The sequence below is a fragment of the Lemur catta genome, chromosome 6 (genome assembly GCF_020740605.2).
Source record: "Lemur catta isolate mLemCat1 chromosome 6, mLemCat1.pri, whole genome shotgun sequence".
Classification (NCBI taxonomy): Eukaryota; Metazoa; Chordata; class Mammalia; order Primates; family Lemuridae; genus Lemur; species Lemur catta.
Genome location: NC_059133.1, coordinates 19660227 through 19679702, shown reverse-complemented (window position 1 = coordinate 19679702; position 19476 = coordinate 19660227). Strand labels below are relative to the sequence as shown.

The 19476-nt window shown below is 34.0% G+C and overlaps 1 protein-coding gene and 1 long non-coding RNA gene across 3 annotated transcripts; one reads left to right on the top strand and one right to left on the bottom strand.

Moving 5' to 3' along the window:
* Positions 1-568: 568 nt before the first annotated feature.
* Positions 569-18736, top strand: GAS2L3 (growth arrest specific 2 like 3). 2 transcript variants are annotated; one of them, XM_045553136.1, is made up of 10 exons: positions 569-600; positions 3603-3650; positions 5608-5776; positions 6896-7011; positions 8794-8935; positions 11968-12031; positions 12698-12836; positions 15447-15554; positions 17055-18357; positions 18480-18736. In XM_045553136.1, exons 2-10 carry the CDS (start codon positions 3627-3629, stop codon positions 18515-18517), a joined length of 2103 nt encoding a protein of 700 aa, XP_045409092.1. In that variant the 5' UTR covers positions 569-600; positions 3603-3626; the 3' UTR covers positions 18518-18736. The 2 variants fall into 2 exon arrangements, with proteins under 2 accessions (XP_045409092.1, XP_045409093.1); XM_045553137.1 differs by lacking the exon at positions 18480-18736 and having other exon boundaries at positions 17055-18393.
* Positions 10759-18211, bottom strand: LOC123639394. The gene is made up of 3 exons (XR_006735710.1): positions 18125-18211; positions 15145-15204; positions 10759-10798 (listed from the first exon to the last, which is right to left on the bottom strand). It is a non-coding gene; the product is annotated as an uncharacterized LOC123639394 (long non-coding RNA).
* Positions 18737-19476: the final 740 nt, after the last annotated feature.

Below are 19476 nucleotides of genomic sequence, written 5' to 3'. Positions count from 1 at the left end.
TAAATGAGAGAGTGTGTGCCACATGAAAAAGGATATAGCCCAAACAGTGATATCGTCCCAGAAATAAGCAAAATTGGTAGAGAGGACATTGAAGGGACAGATGGAATGGGGCAGAGGGCCCATGTTAAATAAATTCCTGAAGAGACATTCTAGCAAAGAGAATTTTCAGTCACAGATTTGTGTCTGAGCATCCTCCTGATTATGAAGTGAGCATTTTAAAGCTTTTACTTTCATTTATAATCATACTTATTTTTATGTTAGTAAAGGAAGCTCTCCAAATTATACTTAATGTCTGAGTATTTATAGATTTGTTTTCTTATCTCTTTTTAATTTGATAAGTTATATTAAACTATAATTATATCTCATCATAATATTAAAAATAACTCATTTGTTAAGTGCTAGTTATGTGTCAGATACTTTATATGTATCATCTCATTTAATTTTTACAACAGCCATAAGAAGGAGGTGGCGATATCCCATTTTATGTACAAGAATACTGAGGCTCAGAGGAGTTAACTACCATATAGCAAGTATATGCTGGAGCTGGAATTCAAGCCAGATGTATCTGATACTTTCTGCTACCACAGTGTTGCCTTTATGGTAAGTTATTTTCATACACATTAAAAATATATGGAATATGTTTGGTATAGATATAGCACTTCTATTTTCTTTATTAGGCAATTAGGAAATATTTAACTCAAAATTTTAAAGGTGAGAAACATTTTTTTTTCCTGAATAAATCAGAAGGATATGTTCTTCATCTGTTTTTCTGAGTGAAGCATTAAGAATGATGAAATTTTTTTTGACAGGTAGAAAGGCATACAGACTGTATAGTAACACCTGTGTTCTCATCACTCAACTTGAAATAAAATATTACTAGTACAGTTGAAAGGCCCCTGTGGATTCCTCCCCAGTCTCATTTTCCTCTCTCTCCTCAGCAGTGACTATAACTTTATCATACCCTGGCAGCTTATGTGTCTTGACAGTAATCTGGTGGCTGAATGGATATGTGGTACAGTGGCAATTAGGGTTATTCTTTTTCTGAAGAAACTTACCTTATTTCTTTGCTTTTTTTGGCCACTCTTCCTGTTTAACCCCAGATTTGTATCAAGCTTGAGCCATGACACTTTGAGCTCTCCTCATCCATCATGTCTTATAATATGAGAGAGGAATGAAAATGTACATTTCAGAGCCTGTAGTTTTGGGACCAAGGGTCAGTTTAACAGTTGGCTTTTTTCCCCATTATTATCTGAAGTCAAATTGAAATGAAGAGCTTTACTGCAAATAATCTTGAGAATTTCATGATGGAAACTTTTTAAGATGAGTGGGTTAGGCACAAATCCTGGTCAAGTTTCTGGTGGATGAGTATTCTGTGCCTCTAACATTTTCCCCAGCCTTTAAAAGTTGAGTATAGTATTCTTAACTTAGGGTCTATGCATAGCTTGCCTTGTAAAAGGTTCCCAGCAGGGTTAGAGAATAGCTTGGACTTGATCACAGAAGAGGTCTTTTTTCCCAAAAAATCTAAGGGAGAAGACTTCTTCAGCTGCAAAGAGTTGAGGTACATGTCTCCAAAAACAAAGACAAAAATGAAATAAGGCCAGTAAGTTGCTAATTAAGATGCAGCTCCAAAAATGAAGCGTTAATGGTTCAGTATAATTGGTTTATATGAAATAGAGATTAAATTTTTACAGAAAGAGAGAAAAGAGGAAAATAAGTAATAAAATGAATGAGAGGCAAAGGTTGTGATTCCAATACAGATTGGAACTGGGGCTTAAAAGCTACTCCTGGGATTAAATATCTGACACAAAAATGTTTTAGAAAGACAACAGTAGATGACTAGAAAATATCAAAAACTGGCTTAGCATCTGGAACATAGTGAGTACTCATTAGTTAATTGATGATTGACTGATAAAAATCCATCAGTTTATAAACATTTTCCAATAAAAGGATATTTTCATGTTTATAATAGCTTTTCATATATGAAGATACATTATAATTTATCTGAGTCCCATTTTATTAAAAAATTTCTTTTTTAAAGGGAATACAGATGGATATATTTTTGTAAACTTAAAAAGTCTTTATTATGTAAGAAGGATCAAATATATATATGTGTGTGTATAAAAAGACTCTTTTGCTAAAGTTCAAGTGACTGAATGTTGTGCATGAATTCTTTATTTCTTTCATAAAACTAATTTTTTCGAATTTTCCACAAAAAGTGCAACTACTAAACATTCTTGTGATAGCTTCTTTGTGAATGTGTCACTGTTCTTGATTTGCACACGCCTTATAATTTAGGCTTTCTTTTGTTTTGGGTTGGCAGTTCCAACTGTTAAAGCTCTTGTCTGATTATGTGGAACTCCATTTTAATGGGAGCAGCTTCTTTGCTGCACTTTTAAAAAATGGTCTCGGAAGCTTCTTACTGTGGATCTTTGTTGGAGACAAAGGATTATTTATGCTAAAGGAAAATGTATTCCCCACTGAATTAGCTCGTGGGAAGCATAACAAGCTCATTAGTAATGCTCACTTGTACTTTGGCCTTTTGCTGTGGTAGAGAGAAGGAAAAATGACATCAAAAAGGACATTCTGTTGTCTTTTGCCTTCCCGCAAAGAAAATGTGATATAATATTAGGCTTTTCAGTAAGGCTCAGCTAAGGTTCAACTTTGGTACCAGAAGAAATGTTCCTGAAAGGAAAGTGGTATGTATAGTTGGCACTGGGTGTGAGGAATGTCTGATATAACTTAGAGGAAAAATAACTTTTCCTTGGAAAGTGATAGCATTATAGCTTTATAATTGTATATTTTTTCTTAGAATGTTTTAGTGGTGGTTTAAAATAAAAAATAGTCCAGCTTATTATGCTGCTATAAGCAATCAAAAATCCTAGGTTTTGTGTAGTCTATATTATTCTGAATGTTTTTAAGCTCCTCACTTTTTTTTCTCTCTAAAAACACATTAAGGAATTGCATTAACCTGATTTAATTAATTAAAGTTTTTTTATTGTAGATTTTAAGAATTGCATTTTGAAGCTAAAATTGCTATTCCTTTTGTTTCTTGTCCCTGAAAATTATTATAGGAAGGCATTGAGCATTTTTGGTTCACAGTTAAAATTGATGTTTATCTTTACTACCTTGTCTAGTAGAAGAAGGTATGGTCAAGCTTGTGAATTTATATAAAGTCCAGTTGATCTTCTATGATCTCTATGAAGATAAGATGAAAGATACTTGACTTTCAATATCAATTGTTGTGATATTTATATTTATATTATGTTTACAGGGGAAAGTAAGACTCTGGGAGACTTTTATATGAGCTATTTTTTTTTTAATAGCCAGATACTTCAAGAATTACTTTGATCCTAAAGCCAGAAACTACAGATTAAACTGTGTCTCAGGTTTTCCTCTTTCAAATAAGGAGTATCTTTATGAAGTAAGAAACAAGGAATGATTAATGAATTCTCTTATAGTCAAACTATTCTAACTAGAAGGAAAACTTTAGGTTTTTAGTCAAATAGGAGAGTAAAGCACATCTCTAAATATTGTAATTTGGGGATTTTGAGAAATAGGAAAGCTGCCATTATCTGCATGTTAATATTTCATTCTGTTTTCAGAAAAGCAATTTCATCTCAATATAGATGACCATGCAGCCTGCAATTCAAGTAAGTGTTTTTCTTGCAAAAAAAAAAAAAATTTAAATTATAAGATTAATCACAAAATGCTTTTATTGTGCTATTTTTTTAAAGCATCACAATTTAATAACAGGAATACTATATTTTGACATTCTAGTTCTGAAAAGATTTTGATTCTAAGCTTTCATTTGTACTGAATTTGTGAGAATCAAAAATACCCTAGAGTTGGTGGGTCCATCTTATTTATACCACCCTGGGAAAACAATTGGAATGTTTTATAGTTTTTTCCTTATTGCAATTTAGTATATATTTACTGTTAAAAGAGATATTAGTGAAAACAAATATAAGTTTTTCATTTTAGGTAATTGTTCATGTGCTCTGTAAATGCCTGTATATGAGTAGGCATTAAAATTTTAAAAGGTAGCTTTTTGTTTTTTGGTGGAGGGGCAGCAAGCTGGGGGGAATGAGACAAACCAAAATAATCTTATATTTGAATGATTTCCAGAGTTGGTGTTTGCTATATTATTCTTATATCCTAATAGTTTTCTTTCTTTTGATATAAATAGAACAGGATTGAATATTACAGATAAAAGTCACATTGAAGGTTTACCTAGAAAGATACAAGCAGCTGATAATAAAATTTGCCTTGGAAAAGTGAGAACTTGAGAGTCAATCAGATTTCAGTTTTGGTCATAGTTCTGCCACTCTGACTGTGAGATTCTGGCGAGTTATTTTACCCCTTTCAGTCTCTGGTTCCTTGCCTCTGAGGTGAGAATAATAGTCCTTATTTTGCAGGGTATTTTGCAAGGAATCAATGAGCTGTCCTGTGCAAAGGACCTACTATTAATAGAATGTATATTGCCTAGTAAGCACTTCAGAAGTTTGATCGTATCATTGCTACAACAAAATTTTTCAGATATAAAACTGGACATAATACCTGTGTTATGAAAGTCTGTCTTTCCTTCATTTTTAAATAAGAAAGAAGACTTATTAAGATAACAGTGGATGACAGCTTAGAGAAGAGAATTTATTTATCAAATGGTTAAGAACAACCCTGCATGTGATCCTGCTTGTACACCTTCCTATGCTATGCAACTATGTCCTGCTCTACTAATAGACAGCTCCATCATACTTTTCCTTTCAGGACTTGGGAGTCCATGATAATTTCCTGAAAGGTCTTATTCTTCCCCTTTGGGTCCTCTCCTTCAGTATGCTCAGAACTCCTTTATTACTCAAAACTGCTTCTTTTTTTTTTTTTTTTTTTTTTGGAGACAGAGTCTCACTCTGTTGCTTGGGCTGGAGTGCCCTGGCATCAGCTTAGCTCACAGCAACCTCAAACTCCTGGGCTCAAGCAATCCTACTACTTCAGTCTCTCAAGGAGCTGGGACTACGGGCATGTGCCACCATGCCCGGCTAATTGTTTCTATATATTTTTAGTTGTCCAGTTAATTTCCTTCTATTTTTAGTAGAGACGGGGTCTCACTCTTGCTCAGGCTGGTCTCGAACTCCTGAGCTCAAACAATCCACCTGCCTCGGCCTCCCAGAGTGCTAGGATTACAGGCATGAGCCACCGCACCTGGCCAAGTGCAGAGCTTTTAAATGTTCTGATTAATCTCACAAAGATGTATTTTCCAAGGCAGGAATCATTAACCTGTTTTACAGCTAAGATGGTTAAGACTCTGGTCAAGTAACTCATTAAACTTACTCAGTTAACAAGTGAAGGAAAAATGTTATTTGTTGAATTGTCTCCTCTTGGCTTGATAGTAGAATCCATTTGTTAATTAGGGGTTCTCTTACATTGATCACAGTACTGAATACTGAAAATGTTTCAGGTATCTAGGACTATTGTTTGCTTCTTGTGAGCTGCTGCAGTTTTGTCTGTATGTCTATTATATATGGTTTGTACTTTATCATTTAAATCTAGATGTGGATTATGATGATTTTTAGCAAAGGTTGCATTCATTCAGTTGATTGGTGTTTTCTCTAGGTATGGTTTGGAGAAGACCTGCCTCTAAGTCCACGGAGTCCTCTGACTCCCAGACACGGGCCAGGACTGGCTAACGTGTGTCAGTATGACGAGTGGATAACTGTCAGGCACGCAGCCACTCTGTTGCCCATGCAAGAAGATCTGTCAATCTGGTTATCTGGCTTATTAGGTAAGGCTTGATACAATGCCCCAAATTGGGTTCTCTTATTCAATAACTTTTTACCGAGAGCCTTACTGTTTGTCAAGGAGTGATTATAATAAATGCTGGGATCTCTAGTGAATGAAGTATTCAATATCCTTGTTCTTACCAAGCTTACATTCTAGTTGGGGAGATATTCTGATTCACCCTGAATCTTGTGTCTTGAATATTGGAAAATTTGAAATTTAACTGAAGAGGTCAGTGAACTTTGAATAATCAACATTTTCATTGTTAACACTAAAATCTTTAAAAAGTATACAGGTCTATTTTTTTTTTTTTTTTTTACTGATTTTCCCACTAATCTTGTATAAGGCACAAGACTCTGAGTGAAATGTATACTGTAGTTAAAATGATTACTATTTCTGAGGCATTGAGGTATAAAGGCATATGAAACCTAAAAGGAAATGTCAGGTTGGAGCATGTCCAGCATCATAAATTTACTCTACTAGAGAACATGATTAATGCTCCAAACTTTCTTCCCAGAAAATAAATTCACTTTAAATAAAGAATTTCATGTAGGATTCCAAGGTTTTCATAAAAAGGAATATTCTAAAGGTAAATATAATTGCCTTCCAAGGTAATTATACATTCTACACTCACTCTAGTTGTCTGATATCAGTTGATTTCGATAATTTTTAAAGCTTATTATGCAATAATGCTTTTAAAGAAGGTATTTCAGAGGTGAAAAATTAATATTCCCTGGATATTTGTTATAGTATTATCTTTAATTTTTAAATTGCAACAAAGTCCATCTTATTTATAGGGAATCTTTTTCTTGTGTAAGCAATATTAATATGCAGTGAATTTATTTCATTCTAAATGAAATCAAAGAGATGTTAATTTTATTTTTTCTACACTTCTACCTCACAGATATTTTTGTTTCAGTGTCTTTCATTTAACTTGATATTATTTGCTGTTTTGACTGTACCTTCTAAGAGTGAATATTTGGAACCTGATCTGATATTTGTGTAGTGTTTTGGCTATAATCTGATTCTATTTAATTAAATTTTAACCATATTATTTAAAGAATGTAACCATATTTGAATTTACTGTTTCTAGAAGAATCTTAACTTTGAAATATGCTTTTAGGCATTGAAGTTAAGGCAGAAAGATTATTGGAAGAACTTGATAATGGAGTCCTGTTATGCCAACTGATTAAGGTTCTTCAAAACATGGTGAAAACATGCAACTCTGAAGAACCAGAGGTAAGTAAATGTTTGACAGTATTGTTTTTATGTCTTGGTACATATTAATTTGTTTATGTATATTTCTTATCATTTATACAAGGTTGTAAACATCCACCCCAGCTGGCTAAGAGACCTTGAATGATTTACCTAACCTTTTTGAGCATCCAGAAAAAATGTTCTCTTTTGTAAAATGGAGGTGTTAATATTTACCTTATAGGATTTATTTGTGAGGGTTCAGTGGAATTAAATGAGATAATGTATAGATGATGTCTAGCATAGTGCTTGATGCACAGTAGCTATCCAGTGGCCACGTCTTCTTGAGAACAATCATGGTGCCTTCCTTCTAGGATTGTTGTGAGGGTTAATTGAGAAAAGAGCTTGTGATGGTTCCTGGCACCCAGGTAGCAGCTGCTGTTGTTATTATTATCTTCTTCATAGTCTCCATATGTTACCTTAATGGTAAATTCTATAAATATTGGATTGAATCAATAATTTTTTTAGATAGTTCTTCTTCATTGACCCTAAAGTCATGATTTGAAGGAGATAAGGTTTCCTCTCTTTCATCAAACGTAGGTGTTTTCAAGAGTTTGGGGTCTGGACACTTACACACTGGTTGGTGGAAATATAAAGTAGCATCATGGTTCTGGGGGGACAGTGGGATATATATCACATTGAAAATAAAGCACTTCCTTTAATATATAATTCTACTTATAAGAATTTATTCCAAGAAAATAATCACAAATTCACAAAAATGATAGTATGAAAAAATTAGGAACAACCTAAGTGTTCATCAATAAAGAAGTTGTTAAAAATTAATTATTATGCCTAAACACATTGGAATAGTATATATTTGTTAGAAATGATTATTTAAATCTGTTATTTTCAACTCCAAAAGACTCCAGCAACCCATCGTTAAGTGTATATACACACAGAAATCAAATTGCAGAATAGCATGTTTATGTGACATTTTGTAGGTACAGGTGTGTGTATAATTGCGCACAGAGCTGTCTCACCAAAATGTGAGTGAGAGGATGTCAGTTGATACTAACCTTCTTTGTGGCTTTGTATTTTGCTGGTTTTTTTTTTTTTTTACAATGATTGTACATTCTGTATTCAATCAGAAAAAACTCATAAGGCTATTTTAGTTTTGAAAATTAATAGCAACAGGAAGGGTATACAGGGAACTGGTAATAGTGGTTTTCTCTAGGGTGAGGGAGGAACTACGAGTTAGAGGTGGGAGAAAGACATTATATCCTACTTGACCTATCGTGTAAAATAATCATATTCATGAATTGCTTATTTAAGTAAAAATTTCAACTAAAGCAAACAAAAAAAAATCCCTCAGCCTCAGCAGAATTATGTAAATACTCTTGGGCCAGAAAGTCAAAAAATTAAGATTCTGTGAAACTTAGATCATTAACTTTCAAAGAATTTGAATTAAGAATGGCCAACTACTTCCCTATTTGATAGTTTCAAGAAACTCAGAACCATCTTTAGGAATCTGCATGTAAGGAAGTAAGCAAAAAGGAGTGTCTGTTAACTTTTAGCATAGCGGTAATTTTATGTTTGTATTGAACTATGTGTGAAGAGACATACCATATACCAGATTGTTTTCCTAGTAATCATTTTCTGGAATATACTTTAAAGTAAAATAAGATAGTTTTTGAAGATATCATTTTTTCCCTAAAGGATACTTTTTAGTTACATGCAATGCATTGAACATTTATTTAGTATATTAAAGTGAATATCTAATGAAAAGATTCTTGATTTTTTTTGAAATTATTCTTTTGTCTTTTCTAGAATTTTCCAATGGGAAAGGTTCCCTGTAAGAAGGATGCTGCATCAGGTTCATTCTTTGCTCGAGACAATACTGCAAACTTCCTTCACTGGTGTAGGCACATTGGAGTTGATGAAACTTACCTCTTTGAATCTGAAGGTTTAGGTAAGTGTTGTAGTCATTGTTGTTGTTTTTAATGTTTATTAGGATGCTTTTATATCCCTCACTTCTAATTTTTCTTTCCAAATAAGAACTCAAATGTCACATCTCATTTTCCTAGGAAAGTTTATACTTTATTTGTAAAACAATTGGAGAATTAGATACTAAATCAAATATATTAAGCTTTTCATTTATGGTTAAAGATTTTGTATATCTAGAATGCCCCCCAAAATACTTTACTTACTAAATAAATTGGCTGCAGGAAGATTCTGGACTAATGCTTTACTAATTAATGTTTTCATCAAGAATTACTCTACCAAGTCTAAATTACTAGTAATTTCTCTTTAACCAGATAATTACGGAAACAACAGAAAGCCTAATGATGTGTAGTCATAGTATTTAGATTTACCTTGTAAACAGCAGCTACCAAGTCAATTATCTACATGGATTTATACTGTTGACAGTTCATTTTGAAAAGTCATGCTCTACTGAAGAATTATTGATATACTTTCTCCTTTCCTTTAAGTCAACGGACGTATCTGTGCAGTGAGTAAATTGGTAGCTAAGTTTTATACTATATGTGTGTGTGTATGTCAAAGCATTTATATATGTATATACATATATGCGTACATACACACACACAGCGAATTTATACTGCTGCAAAGGGAGCAGTAGCATACCAAGGGCGGGGGCTGTGGGAGTCATCTGCCCTGGGAAAGAGAAGTTTTATCACTAACGTTTAGAATTCCTGGTTCATGGTGATAATAAAAAGCAAACTGACTTTTAGTTGGTTTTATTATTGTTTTTAAATTATTGCCTGCACGCAGGTAAGCTGCTCCCCCAGCTGTGCCAGTGGATACTCCTACCCAGTATAAAGTGTCATGGGTTTGCAGCTGCTTTCAGTCCAGGTGTGCTGATATTTATTGACAGTGTAGGTGATTTAATGGCACATCCAGCTTCTAGAGATGAAAGCGAAGAGGAAATGCTTTGAATGGTCCAGCTTCCAGTTTATTGTTTCCAAAAGGATGTAAGATAATTGTATATTTCTCATTCTCAGCAGAAGACCTCTTCTGATTGTCCTGAAGGTCAGTATAGAACTAAATAAAGCACTGCCAATACCAGTAATTCATTTCTAGGCTGGTCTCACAGACGTGCCTCTTAATTTTTTAAATTTTGCTGGGAACTCAAAGCTATTTTAAGAAACAAATCTATTTTAAGGTACTTCTAAGTGTTTAGAGACAAACAGGTTTAATAAAAAATTTAGGGTAAGTTCCTTTATTGGTACAAGTTTTAGATTCACATATAGGCTTTTTTATTTGAAAGAGTATCCTTTGTGTTTGGGGTATATAAGAGATGCTATTCATACATCAAAGAACAACTGCCATTTCTATTGGGGAAGTCAGTATACCTGTAGTTCATCACGTGTTGCACATTATTAGATTAGGATTCAGAAGTTTCCTAGAGTTTCTAACTCTAAGGACAGGAACAGAATGGTTGAATATCCCTAACTACTGTATCAGTGCATTTGTACATTTAGCATGAGTTCTATGATCAGAGCTTTTTTTTTTTTAAGGATCTGTTTACTTTTGCATTTCAGTTTCTTTTAACTTTTAAAAATTTTTTTTAGAATACTAAATTTTATTTCATGTACATTTTATCACAATTTTAAAAATTAAAATTAAATAAATGACAGCCAATAAATTTCTGAAAAATTAATTTTTATTTTTAAAAATTGTGTTCAAATATACATAACAGGCCAGTTGCAGTGGCTCATGCCTGTAATCCCAGCACTTTGGAAGGTTGAGGTGGGAGAATCGCTTGAGGTCAGGAGTTTCAGACCAACTTGGGCAACATAGCAAGACTTCATCTCTGCAAAAAAAAAAAAAATTAGCCAGGCATGATGGCACATGCCTGTAGTGCTAGTTACTAGAGAGGCTGAGGCAGGGGGATTTCTGGAGTCTGGGACTGGGAAGTTACGATAAGCTATGATCATGCCACTACACTCCAGCCTGGGCAACAGAGCAAGACCTTGTCTCAAAAATATATATACACATAACAAAATGTACCATCTTAACCATTTTTAAGTGTATTAGGCTCCTTTTTTAATAGCATTTAAAAAATTGAGATGTGCTGTATATAACATTAAAATTCATAGTTTTAAATTGTATACTTCAGTGGTTTTTAGTATATTCACTGTGTTGTACATTATCACTAATTCCAGAACATTTCTGGAAAACCTATACCTATTAGTGATTTGTTCCAATTACTCTCTTCCCCCATGTCCTCGCAACTACTGACTTCTTTCTCTATGGGTTTGCATATACTGGACATTTCATATAAATAGAATCGTGCAATATGTGGCCTTTTGTGTCTGGTTTCTTTCACTTAGCATAATGGTTCATTCTTGTTCTAACATGTAACAGTACTTAATTCCTTTTTTGTTTTTTTGTTTTTGTTTTTGTTTTTGTTGTTTTTAGAGACAAGATCTCATTCTGTTGCCCAGGCTGGAGTGCAGTGGCACAATCACAGCTAACTGCAGCCTAGAATCCCTGGGTTCAAGTGATCCTCCTGCCTCAGCCTCCTGAGTAGCCAGGACTACATGCACGTGCCACCACCTCTGGCTAATTTTTCTTAATTTTTATAGAGACAGGGGCTCGCTATGTTGCACAGGCTGGGTTTGAACTCCTGGCCTCAAGTGACCCTTTCACCTAGGCCTTCCAAACTTCATTCCTTTTTACGGTAGAATAATGTTCCATTGTGTAGATATACCATATTTTTTATCCATTCATCAGCTGATGGACATTTGGATTCTTTCTACTTTTGGGCTATTATGAATAAGGCTGCTATGAACATTTGTGTACAAGTATTTAAGTGAAGATAATAACATATAGAGAAAATGAAAATGTCTTTTCTAAGTTTTCTCCAAACAAGTAAACCCACTGTCTTCATTATTCTTTCCTTTTACAATCTTCCATGCCATAAATTTATTTCCCCATTTAATTCTGCTCCTGAAAATATATGGTCTTTTTTTTCCACAGTTTTGCACAAAGATCCAAGACAGGTGTATCTTTGTCTTCTTGAAATTGGTCGAATCGTGTCAAGGTATATATTCTACAATATTTCAGAATTTCAATGTCAGAAACATTTTTTAAACTACCTAATATTAGCTAAGAACACTATTGTCTATAAATAAAAGAAAATAATTCTTGATTGAAATAAAGTAACCTATTTTCCTATTTTATCCTTCTTTTTGTTTCTTTATTAACTTTGTTCTATTTGCATGAGCATATGTCAACATCTGCTTTCTCGATATAACTTGCCTTCATTTAATCTCAAGCTGTGAAAGTGGTTACTTAATTTTTTTAGTTTAAGAATAGGGCAAGAGCATGTAGTCTTACAGCAGTTCAAGGCAAAGCAGGTCCTCTGAGCACAGAGAGGATCTGGTTAGAAGGCCGAGGCTTGGTGTCCCCCATCTGTACTCATCCTCATATTTACTCAACAGCTGATTTTACAGCTGCCTTTCTGGACCCCGGGTAGAATATTGGAAGCATCCAGTAACCCAAATATATGCTATGATGTGAAGATTATAATCTATTTTTGGCAATCTCTGAGACATTAAAGAGCATTTCCAAATGTCCCAGTGAAACAACTGGTAGAAGAGAATTGTACAGACCTTGCTTTAAAAATAAAATATAGTCTATCTTGATATGCAGGGAAATGCTTGGGTCATCTTTGCCTGACTGATCAGATCTCCTGGTTGGTTTTCAGATATGGGGTTGAGCCACCAGTATTAGTAAAACTTGAGAAAGAAATTGAGTTAGAAGAGACCTTGCTTAATACTTCTGGGCCTGAAGATTCCATCAGCATTCCAAAATCATGCTGTCAGCACGAAGAGCTACATGAAGCTGTAAGTATTGCCACATCTTTCTTTTGCCCACGATGTCTTAAAGTCTCAGTTTTATTGCTATAGGTAATATTATGTTGAAAAGAAAGTGTTTCTTTCTTTTATCAAGCCATTGATATATTGGTATATTCAGATATTGGTATATTCCGAATATATGCCAGTACTACCCTCCACTCCCTGATGAGTTCAGGGTGCTATATTTTAAAGGTGATTTCTGTAGTGTGTGTGCAATGAGGACTGGATGTGTAGTTGAGGAGTGGTGGGGCTAATAAGCTGGAACCCATCATGAGTACCATAGGCCACGAGAATTCATTGATTCTGTTTTTAACGTGGTAGTCTTATAATCTGATTTACAAATTATAACGATTCATTATCTTAACAGAATAATCATTTTATGTGATGGTTATGATGATTACGTAGCAACAAGAACAATATTTATTCTGTGAAAAATATGTATATGTAGACAAACTATAGAAAAAATGAGTATGAAAATAATTGATAGTCATGTAGTACCTTTGTAGATTATTCTATTTTCGTTTGCTATTTTCTTTAGTGTTACAACATAAATTTTGCAATAAATAAAACCAGAAGAAAGCATTTCTTATCCACAGCTCTTATTTCTTTCAGGCTCACTCCCTCCTTTAGATTGTGGGTTAGTGCTGATTTGTACTGCTCAGTATAAGTGGTATTTGGATATTTTAAACAAGGAAAATAAAAGACTTCTCGTCTCTGCATTCTTGTTATAAAAACTAAAAAAGAACACATTCCTCTATATATGTGCTATATGTATACATTCAATGCCCACCTATAAATATGTGATCTACAGATTTCTTGGGGTCATGTTTAAAATAAGGAAAAAATATTATCTGATTCATCATTTATGGTCCTTTTAAGAAGTATACAACTGAAATTCTGTATACTTACTGAAATTTTTACAGACAGAAAGTAGTGACTAAAAGAAATATCTCCTTTCAAATTACTTTGGTCAACTAATGTATATACATGATTGTAATCATTGTAAACTCTTTACCTGAGTTCAGTTTATTTTTAACCATTTTATGCGTATGGTATGTATATGAATGCACACATATACTCAGGCTATGAATAAGTCAAACTTGATTGAATGACTTGTGAAAATCAGTTCTATTTGTTTGTAAGTTTGTTATCTTATTCGATGAATGATATAGGAAAATAAACAAATTCTGGATTTTTCTTATCAGGCCCTGGTAAATCCACAAGTGTCCATTCATTTGGGATAGATATTTAAAACAATCATTTAAATTTCTACTAGCGCTCAGCTAACTTAGGCATATCTAAAGAGATTTTCTTCTATGAATATATCATGCCTAAGTTCAATTTAATTTGTTTAGATACTCTGTGTGGCAGGTAATTGAGAAAAATATTCATGACATTGCTTTTTCAAAAATGTAATTTTAGGAAAAGCCAAATATTTTCCACAGTGGTTGATGTTTTTTTTTGCAATCAAAGATATTTCAACAAATATCTTCATTTAATCAATTTATTTTCATTTCCATGTTTTAAATATAGAATTCTTGAATTTCTTTTTATATTTACTGCAGTGTTACTATTTTAAAAAATATTATATTTACTGCAATAAAATTCTGGCTGGGCACTGTAGCTCACGCCTATAATCCCAGGGACTTGGGAGCCTGAGGTGAGAGGGTCACTTGAACCCAGGAGTTTGAGACCAGCCTGAGCAACATAATGAGACCCTCTCTCTAAAAAAAAAAAAAAAATGAAAAAGAAAATTAGCCAGCTGTGGTGGTGCACACCTCCAGTCCCAGCTACTCGAGAGGCTGAGGAAGGAGGATTGCTTAATTCCAGGAGTTCAAAGTTTCAGTGAGCTATGATGACACCACTTCCCTTTAGCCTGGGAGACAGAATGAGACCATGTCTCTAAAAAAAAATAAAAATAAAAATTCTTTAACTCCTTGAGTGATTGAAGTAGAGTTTTCCTGATTCCCATCTCCTTAGCAGGCTATGGAAACAAACCAAGCACTTGAGAATTTTTTTAAAAGAATTTTACTCACTCTTGGGAAAACAGATGTGAATATGTATCTGCCTATTTTAACAATAACTTTAAACAAATCTAGATATTCTCCTGCAATATTAGTTGGGCACAGTGTTAAGGGAGAAGTGAAAATTCCTACTTAACCTTTATCTGACTGACCTGACTTTGATTTGACAAAGATATATTAATTCAGAGCCTAAAACAATTCAAGCTAAATAATGAACTCATATGTTTTCTAGAACTCAACAAATGTGTTTTTAATCAACTTCCTTCTCTTACCTGTTCGAAGACCTTCTTTAGCCGTCAGTTGTATTAATACTCCCTGAGAGCCTGATTGCACTTGGGAGAAAAGAGAGAGAGACTCAGACTTCATCAGTGTGGGTTTTTATGTTAGATTAGCAATGTCTAATCTCAGTATTTGTTAACAAGCAAAGGAGAAGAGATATTAAATAGCTGAACTGCCTTTGAATTTTTATCTTTGAGTTTGATTTTCCTAGCTATCAAATAACATTGCATTTTGATTTTAAATAAAATGCTTTTTGTAACAAGCATCGAATTTTGTTATTTATGTTTAATCTCAGGTTAAACATATCGCTGAGGACCCTCCTTGTAGTTGTTCGCATCGATTTTCTATTGAGTACTTATCCGAAGGACGGTACCGACTAGGGGATAAAATTCTCTTTATAAGGGTAAGTGTTATTTACATTTACATAATATTTGCATATAGATTTTGTTTTGAAGTTGGGTTGATTGCTTTACCAATCTCCTTTTGCTCCCCTTTTACTTTTTAAAAAAATTAGAATAGTGGCTACTATTAATAGAAGAATTTCTCTATACAGGAAAAATATAGAGTACTTGCTTTCATGAATATATAATGAATTTAGGTAAACATTTTTAACACGGCAAATGACTAACTTCAGGAGAGCTAAGACTTTTTAGACATTGAATGTAATTGGGGAGAACAATCCTTTTACATCCCAGGGAACTTATTCCATTTTTCATATTTTATAAAATGGAATAATTTTCCATCATAAGAAGAAGAAAAAAAACAAAACAAAACATATAATAAGATTGAGTACCCATAGTAAGAAAAGGAAATAGAAACATTGCAGTTTATAATAATACATACTTTGGACCTTAAGCATAAAATCTTCCCGTATGCTGGTATACATGTTCATTTCCTTCCTTTTTCTGATCTATAATTGATTAATTTTTCCCTTTGCTGATAAGGAGATTGAAATTTCACCTGTCAAGCATTCTTTCCACTTCTGATACAAGTGCTGATTTATTTCCAATTTAGGAAAATGATAGAAAAGTATTTACAAATATAATTTCACCATCCATATTTTCTTTTATTTCATATACTGTTATTACTTCCCCACCCCCACCCAACTCACACAGAAACATCCACATGTACTTTTTTTTAATTAGCTTTCTTTTTTAAGGCAATATGATATGGTGGTTCGCAGAGCATAGGACTAGTTTGTGGACAACCTCATACAATTGTGCAACTTTGTCTACTGAGTGGACAGGGGCCTGAAATCCAGCTTGGGCTGTACTGGCAGAGTCAGGGTGTGTTGTGTCCCCACCAAAGTGCCATTTGAGTTAGGGGCAGCCCAGTGCATTTGAGGCCAGGCCAAGCTGTGTGACTTGGACAAATTCCTTAATCTCTCAGAGCCATAATTTTCTCTTCTGCAAAGAACTAATAATAACTTATACCAAAGTGTTTTAAATGGATAGAATACATATGGACATAGTTTATTAAATTGTAAAGTATAAGGTTTAGTTCTTATCTTTCATAATTATTTTTTTCTGTAAGTCCCCATTTCTCCCTTTGTCCCTCTCCTTCTTTCTCTTTTCTCTCTCCTTCTTTCAATATTCAACTCTTTATTGAATAATATTGCTCTTGCAATTTTGTATATTAATAACTTGGATATTTAGGATGCAAGTTATATGTAAATATCTGCCTTACAAATTGGAAGACTTAGTATTGTTAGTTGCATAATTCAGCATGAGTTAAATTTATTATACTGATAATATAAGAAAGAGATTCTCAATTTGTAGTGAAGCTGTTGGCAAATACTCTGAATTTCATAGATCACAGACATTACAAATTGTGACTGCTAATGAATTGTAACTGTAAACCCCACAGTTTTACAGCTTTATGTTTTATTTTCTTTTGGGGGCAGATGCTTCATGGAAAACATGTCATGGTTCGTGTTGGTGGAGGCTGGGATACTCTTCAAGGATTTTTGCTTAAATATGACCCCTGTCGAATACTACAGTTTGCTACACTAGAACAAAAAATTTTAGCATTTCAAAAAGGAGTTTCTAATGAAAGTGCACCTGATTTGCCTAACAGAACACCTCAGCCTCCTGAAATGAATCCTTTGTCAGCAGTTAACATGTTTCAGAAACAAAATTCAAAACCTGGCACGCCGGGTGGTATTCCAAGGGGCAAAGAAAAACAGGCACGTCAACCAGGTGTATTGCCACCATCATCTTCACCGAAAGGAGGTAATTTGGGCTCAGTGTCAGTCCATTCTAAATTGCCAAATTCTCTAGCAGCATCTTCTCATCCCAGGCTCAAGCCTTCCAAAGGCATAACAAAGAAACCACATGCTCCTTTGAACAACGTTGCTTCTTCAAATCCAGTAAGTAAAAACACTTCTTCACCAGCTTTATCAAGAACTGCACCCTGTGCATCCGAGTCACTGAGAAAATGTATCGCATCCCCCAGTACCCCTATGGCCAAGGTTATTCCAGCCAAGAATTCAAGAGATCTGCCTGATTCTACACGTTTGCCAAGTAAGTGTTCTGGAAAAACGGAACCAAAGTATTTGAAACACAACCATATTTCTTCCAGGGACGGCGCGGCATTTCACTTGGCTGCACATTTGAATTCATCATCAAAGTGTCCTAAGCTACCTAAAGCAAATATACATGCAAGGCCTAAACCTTCCCCTTCTTTCCAGTCCTCTGCAAAAATGACAAAACCTAGTTCCAAAACCACAGCCATAGGTCCAGGAACGAGGTCTCAGCCATCTGATAGAGCCCCACAAGCAAAGCCACTCCCTGCACAGAAGCTTAAATCAGCCTTGAGTTTAAATCAGCCAGCTTCTGGATCCTCAGTTTCTCCTGCAAAAGTTGCACAGGAATTGAAAGATAAGAATATAGTTTCAGTTGCCAAAAAGCAGCCTCAGAATAAAAGTACAGGCCAGAAGAAAGGACCCAGCCCCTCAAAGTCTCCCGGCCGTACCCCTCTGTCCATTGTGAGCCTTCCCCAGTCTTCTGCCAAAACACAAACTGCACCAAAGTCAGCACAGACTGCCACTAAGGGCCCGTGTTCAGCTAAAGGATCTTCAAAAAGTAGTAAAACCCCAACTTTGACCAGGAAACCTCCCTCATCTCTTAAGGAAACAGATAGTGGAGATAAAAAACCTACTGCAAAGAAAAAGGAAGATGATGACCATTATTTTGTCATGACTGGAAGTAAGAAACCTAGGAAATAAATACATATGTGTCATTTTAAGAAAACAGAGGAAAGGAAGAAGAGAGTGAATGTGTTAGTTTCACATCTTAAAAGTTTCTCCTGTTTGTGTTTGTCCAAATAGGTGCAGACAGTAAGTACAAGATAGGGGTTGGAGGTTGAAATGAGAAGAAAGTTCATTAGAATTCACCAGAAGTGCTCTTTTTGAGGTAAACAGTATAAAATCACCCCAAGTTTCTTATTAATCATAGACATGTATATGATTTTCAAGCCATACCGTTTTTGTTAACATCCTCCCTTGAAGGGAAACAGTTAAATAACACTACAGAAATTATAACTACAGTAGTTATATTTTTGATTATGTATTAAATGTGGAGTTTATATACCTGCTAATATTAACAGTGGTGCTCTTACTGTTAGTTAATTGCATTTTAGTAAAAAAAGCAATGGTTTGGCACTTGTCCTACAAAAGGCACCTAATTTAATTTCCAGTCAGGATTCCCTGATTCACCAATACTTACCAGTGGCTGCTGCTAATTAGCTTGGCACTACTCTGAGTTAGGTATAATTCTTATTTAAATTTTTTTAGGCCTTCCAAATCAGAAGGAACTGATTATTTACTTGGCATATATTAACACTGGCAATATTTTGTTACCAATATTTTTGGTAAAAAAAAAAAAAACCAAAAACCCAAATTATCGAAACAAATTGTAATTTGGTTAAAAAAAGTTTTTTAAATATATTATCTGTAAAACCTTAAGACACCTTATAATTTAGATGGATGTTGTGCAATGTGCCAGAGGAAACTGATTTAGTAGCTTTTGTCATGTTAAAAATAAATTTTAATAGTGTCATTTCCTATGAGTGCAGATATAAATTTTTACATTAAAATATTTTAACAGTAGAATGTTTTAACACTCTTAAAATTAAGGTGCTATTAAGAAGAATCTTAGAGTGATTTATATATAATAAAAAATTCTATCATGAGATTATTATTTGTCTTTAGATAGCACAATACCAATTTTAATTAGTTTCTTCCAATTATGTTAATTTTCTTTAATAAAGTCATGCTGCCTCCAGTTTTCCAATGACAAGCACACAGCACACGTGACACATTTTTT

Bases quoted from the DNA above. Each gene is read 5' to 3' on its own strand.
- GAS2L3 (XM_045553136.1), top strand. From the start codon at position 3,627: ATGACCATGCAGCCTGCAATTCAA. The intron at 12,032-12,697 runs GTATATATTCTA...GTTGGTTTTCAG, and splicing joins ATTGGTCGAATCGTGTCAAG to ATATGGGGTTGAGCCACCAG. The intron at 15,555-17,054 runs GTAAGTGTTATT...TTTTGGGGGCAG, and splicing joins ATAAAATTCTCTTTATAAGG to ATGCTTCATGGAAAACATGT.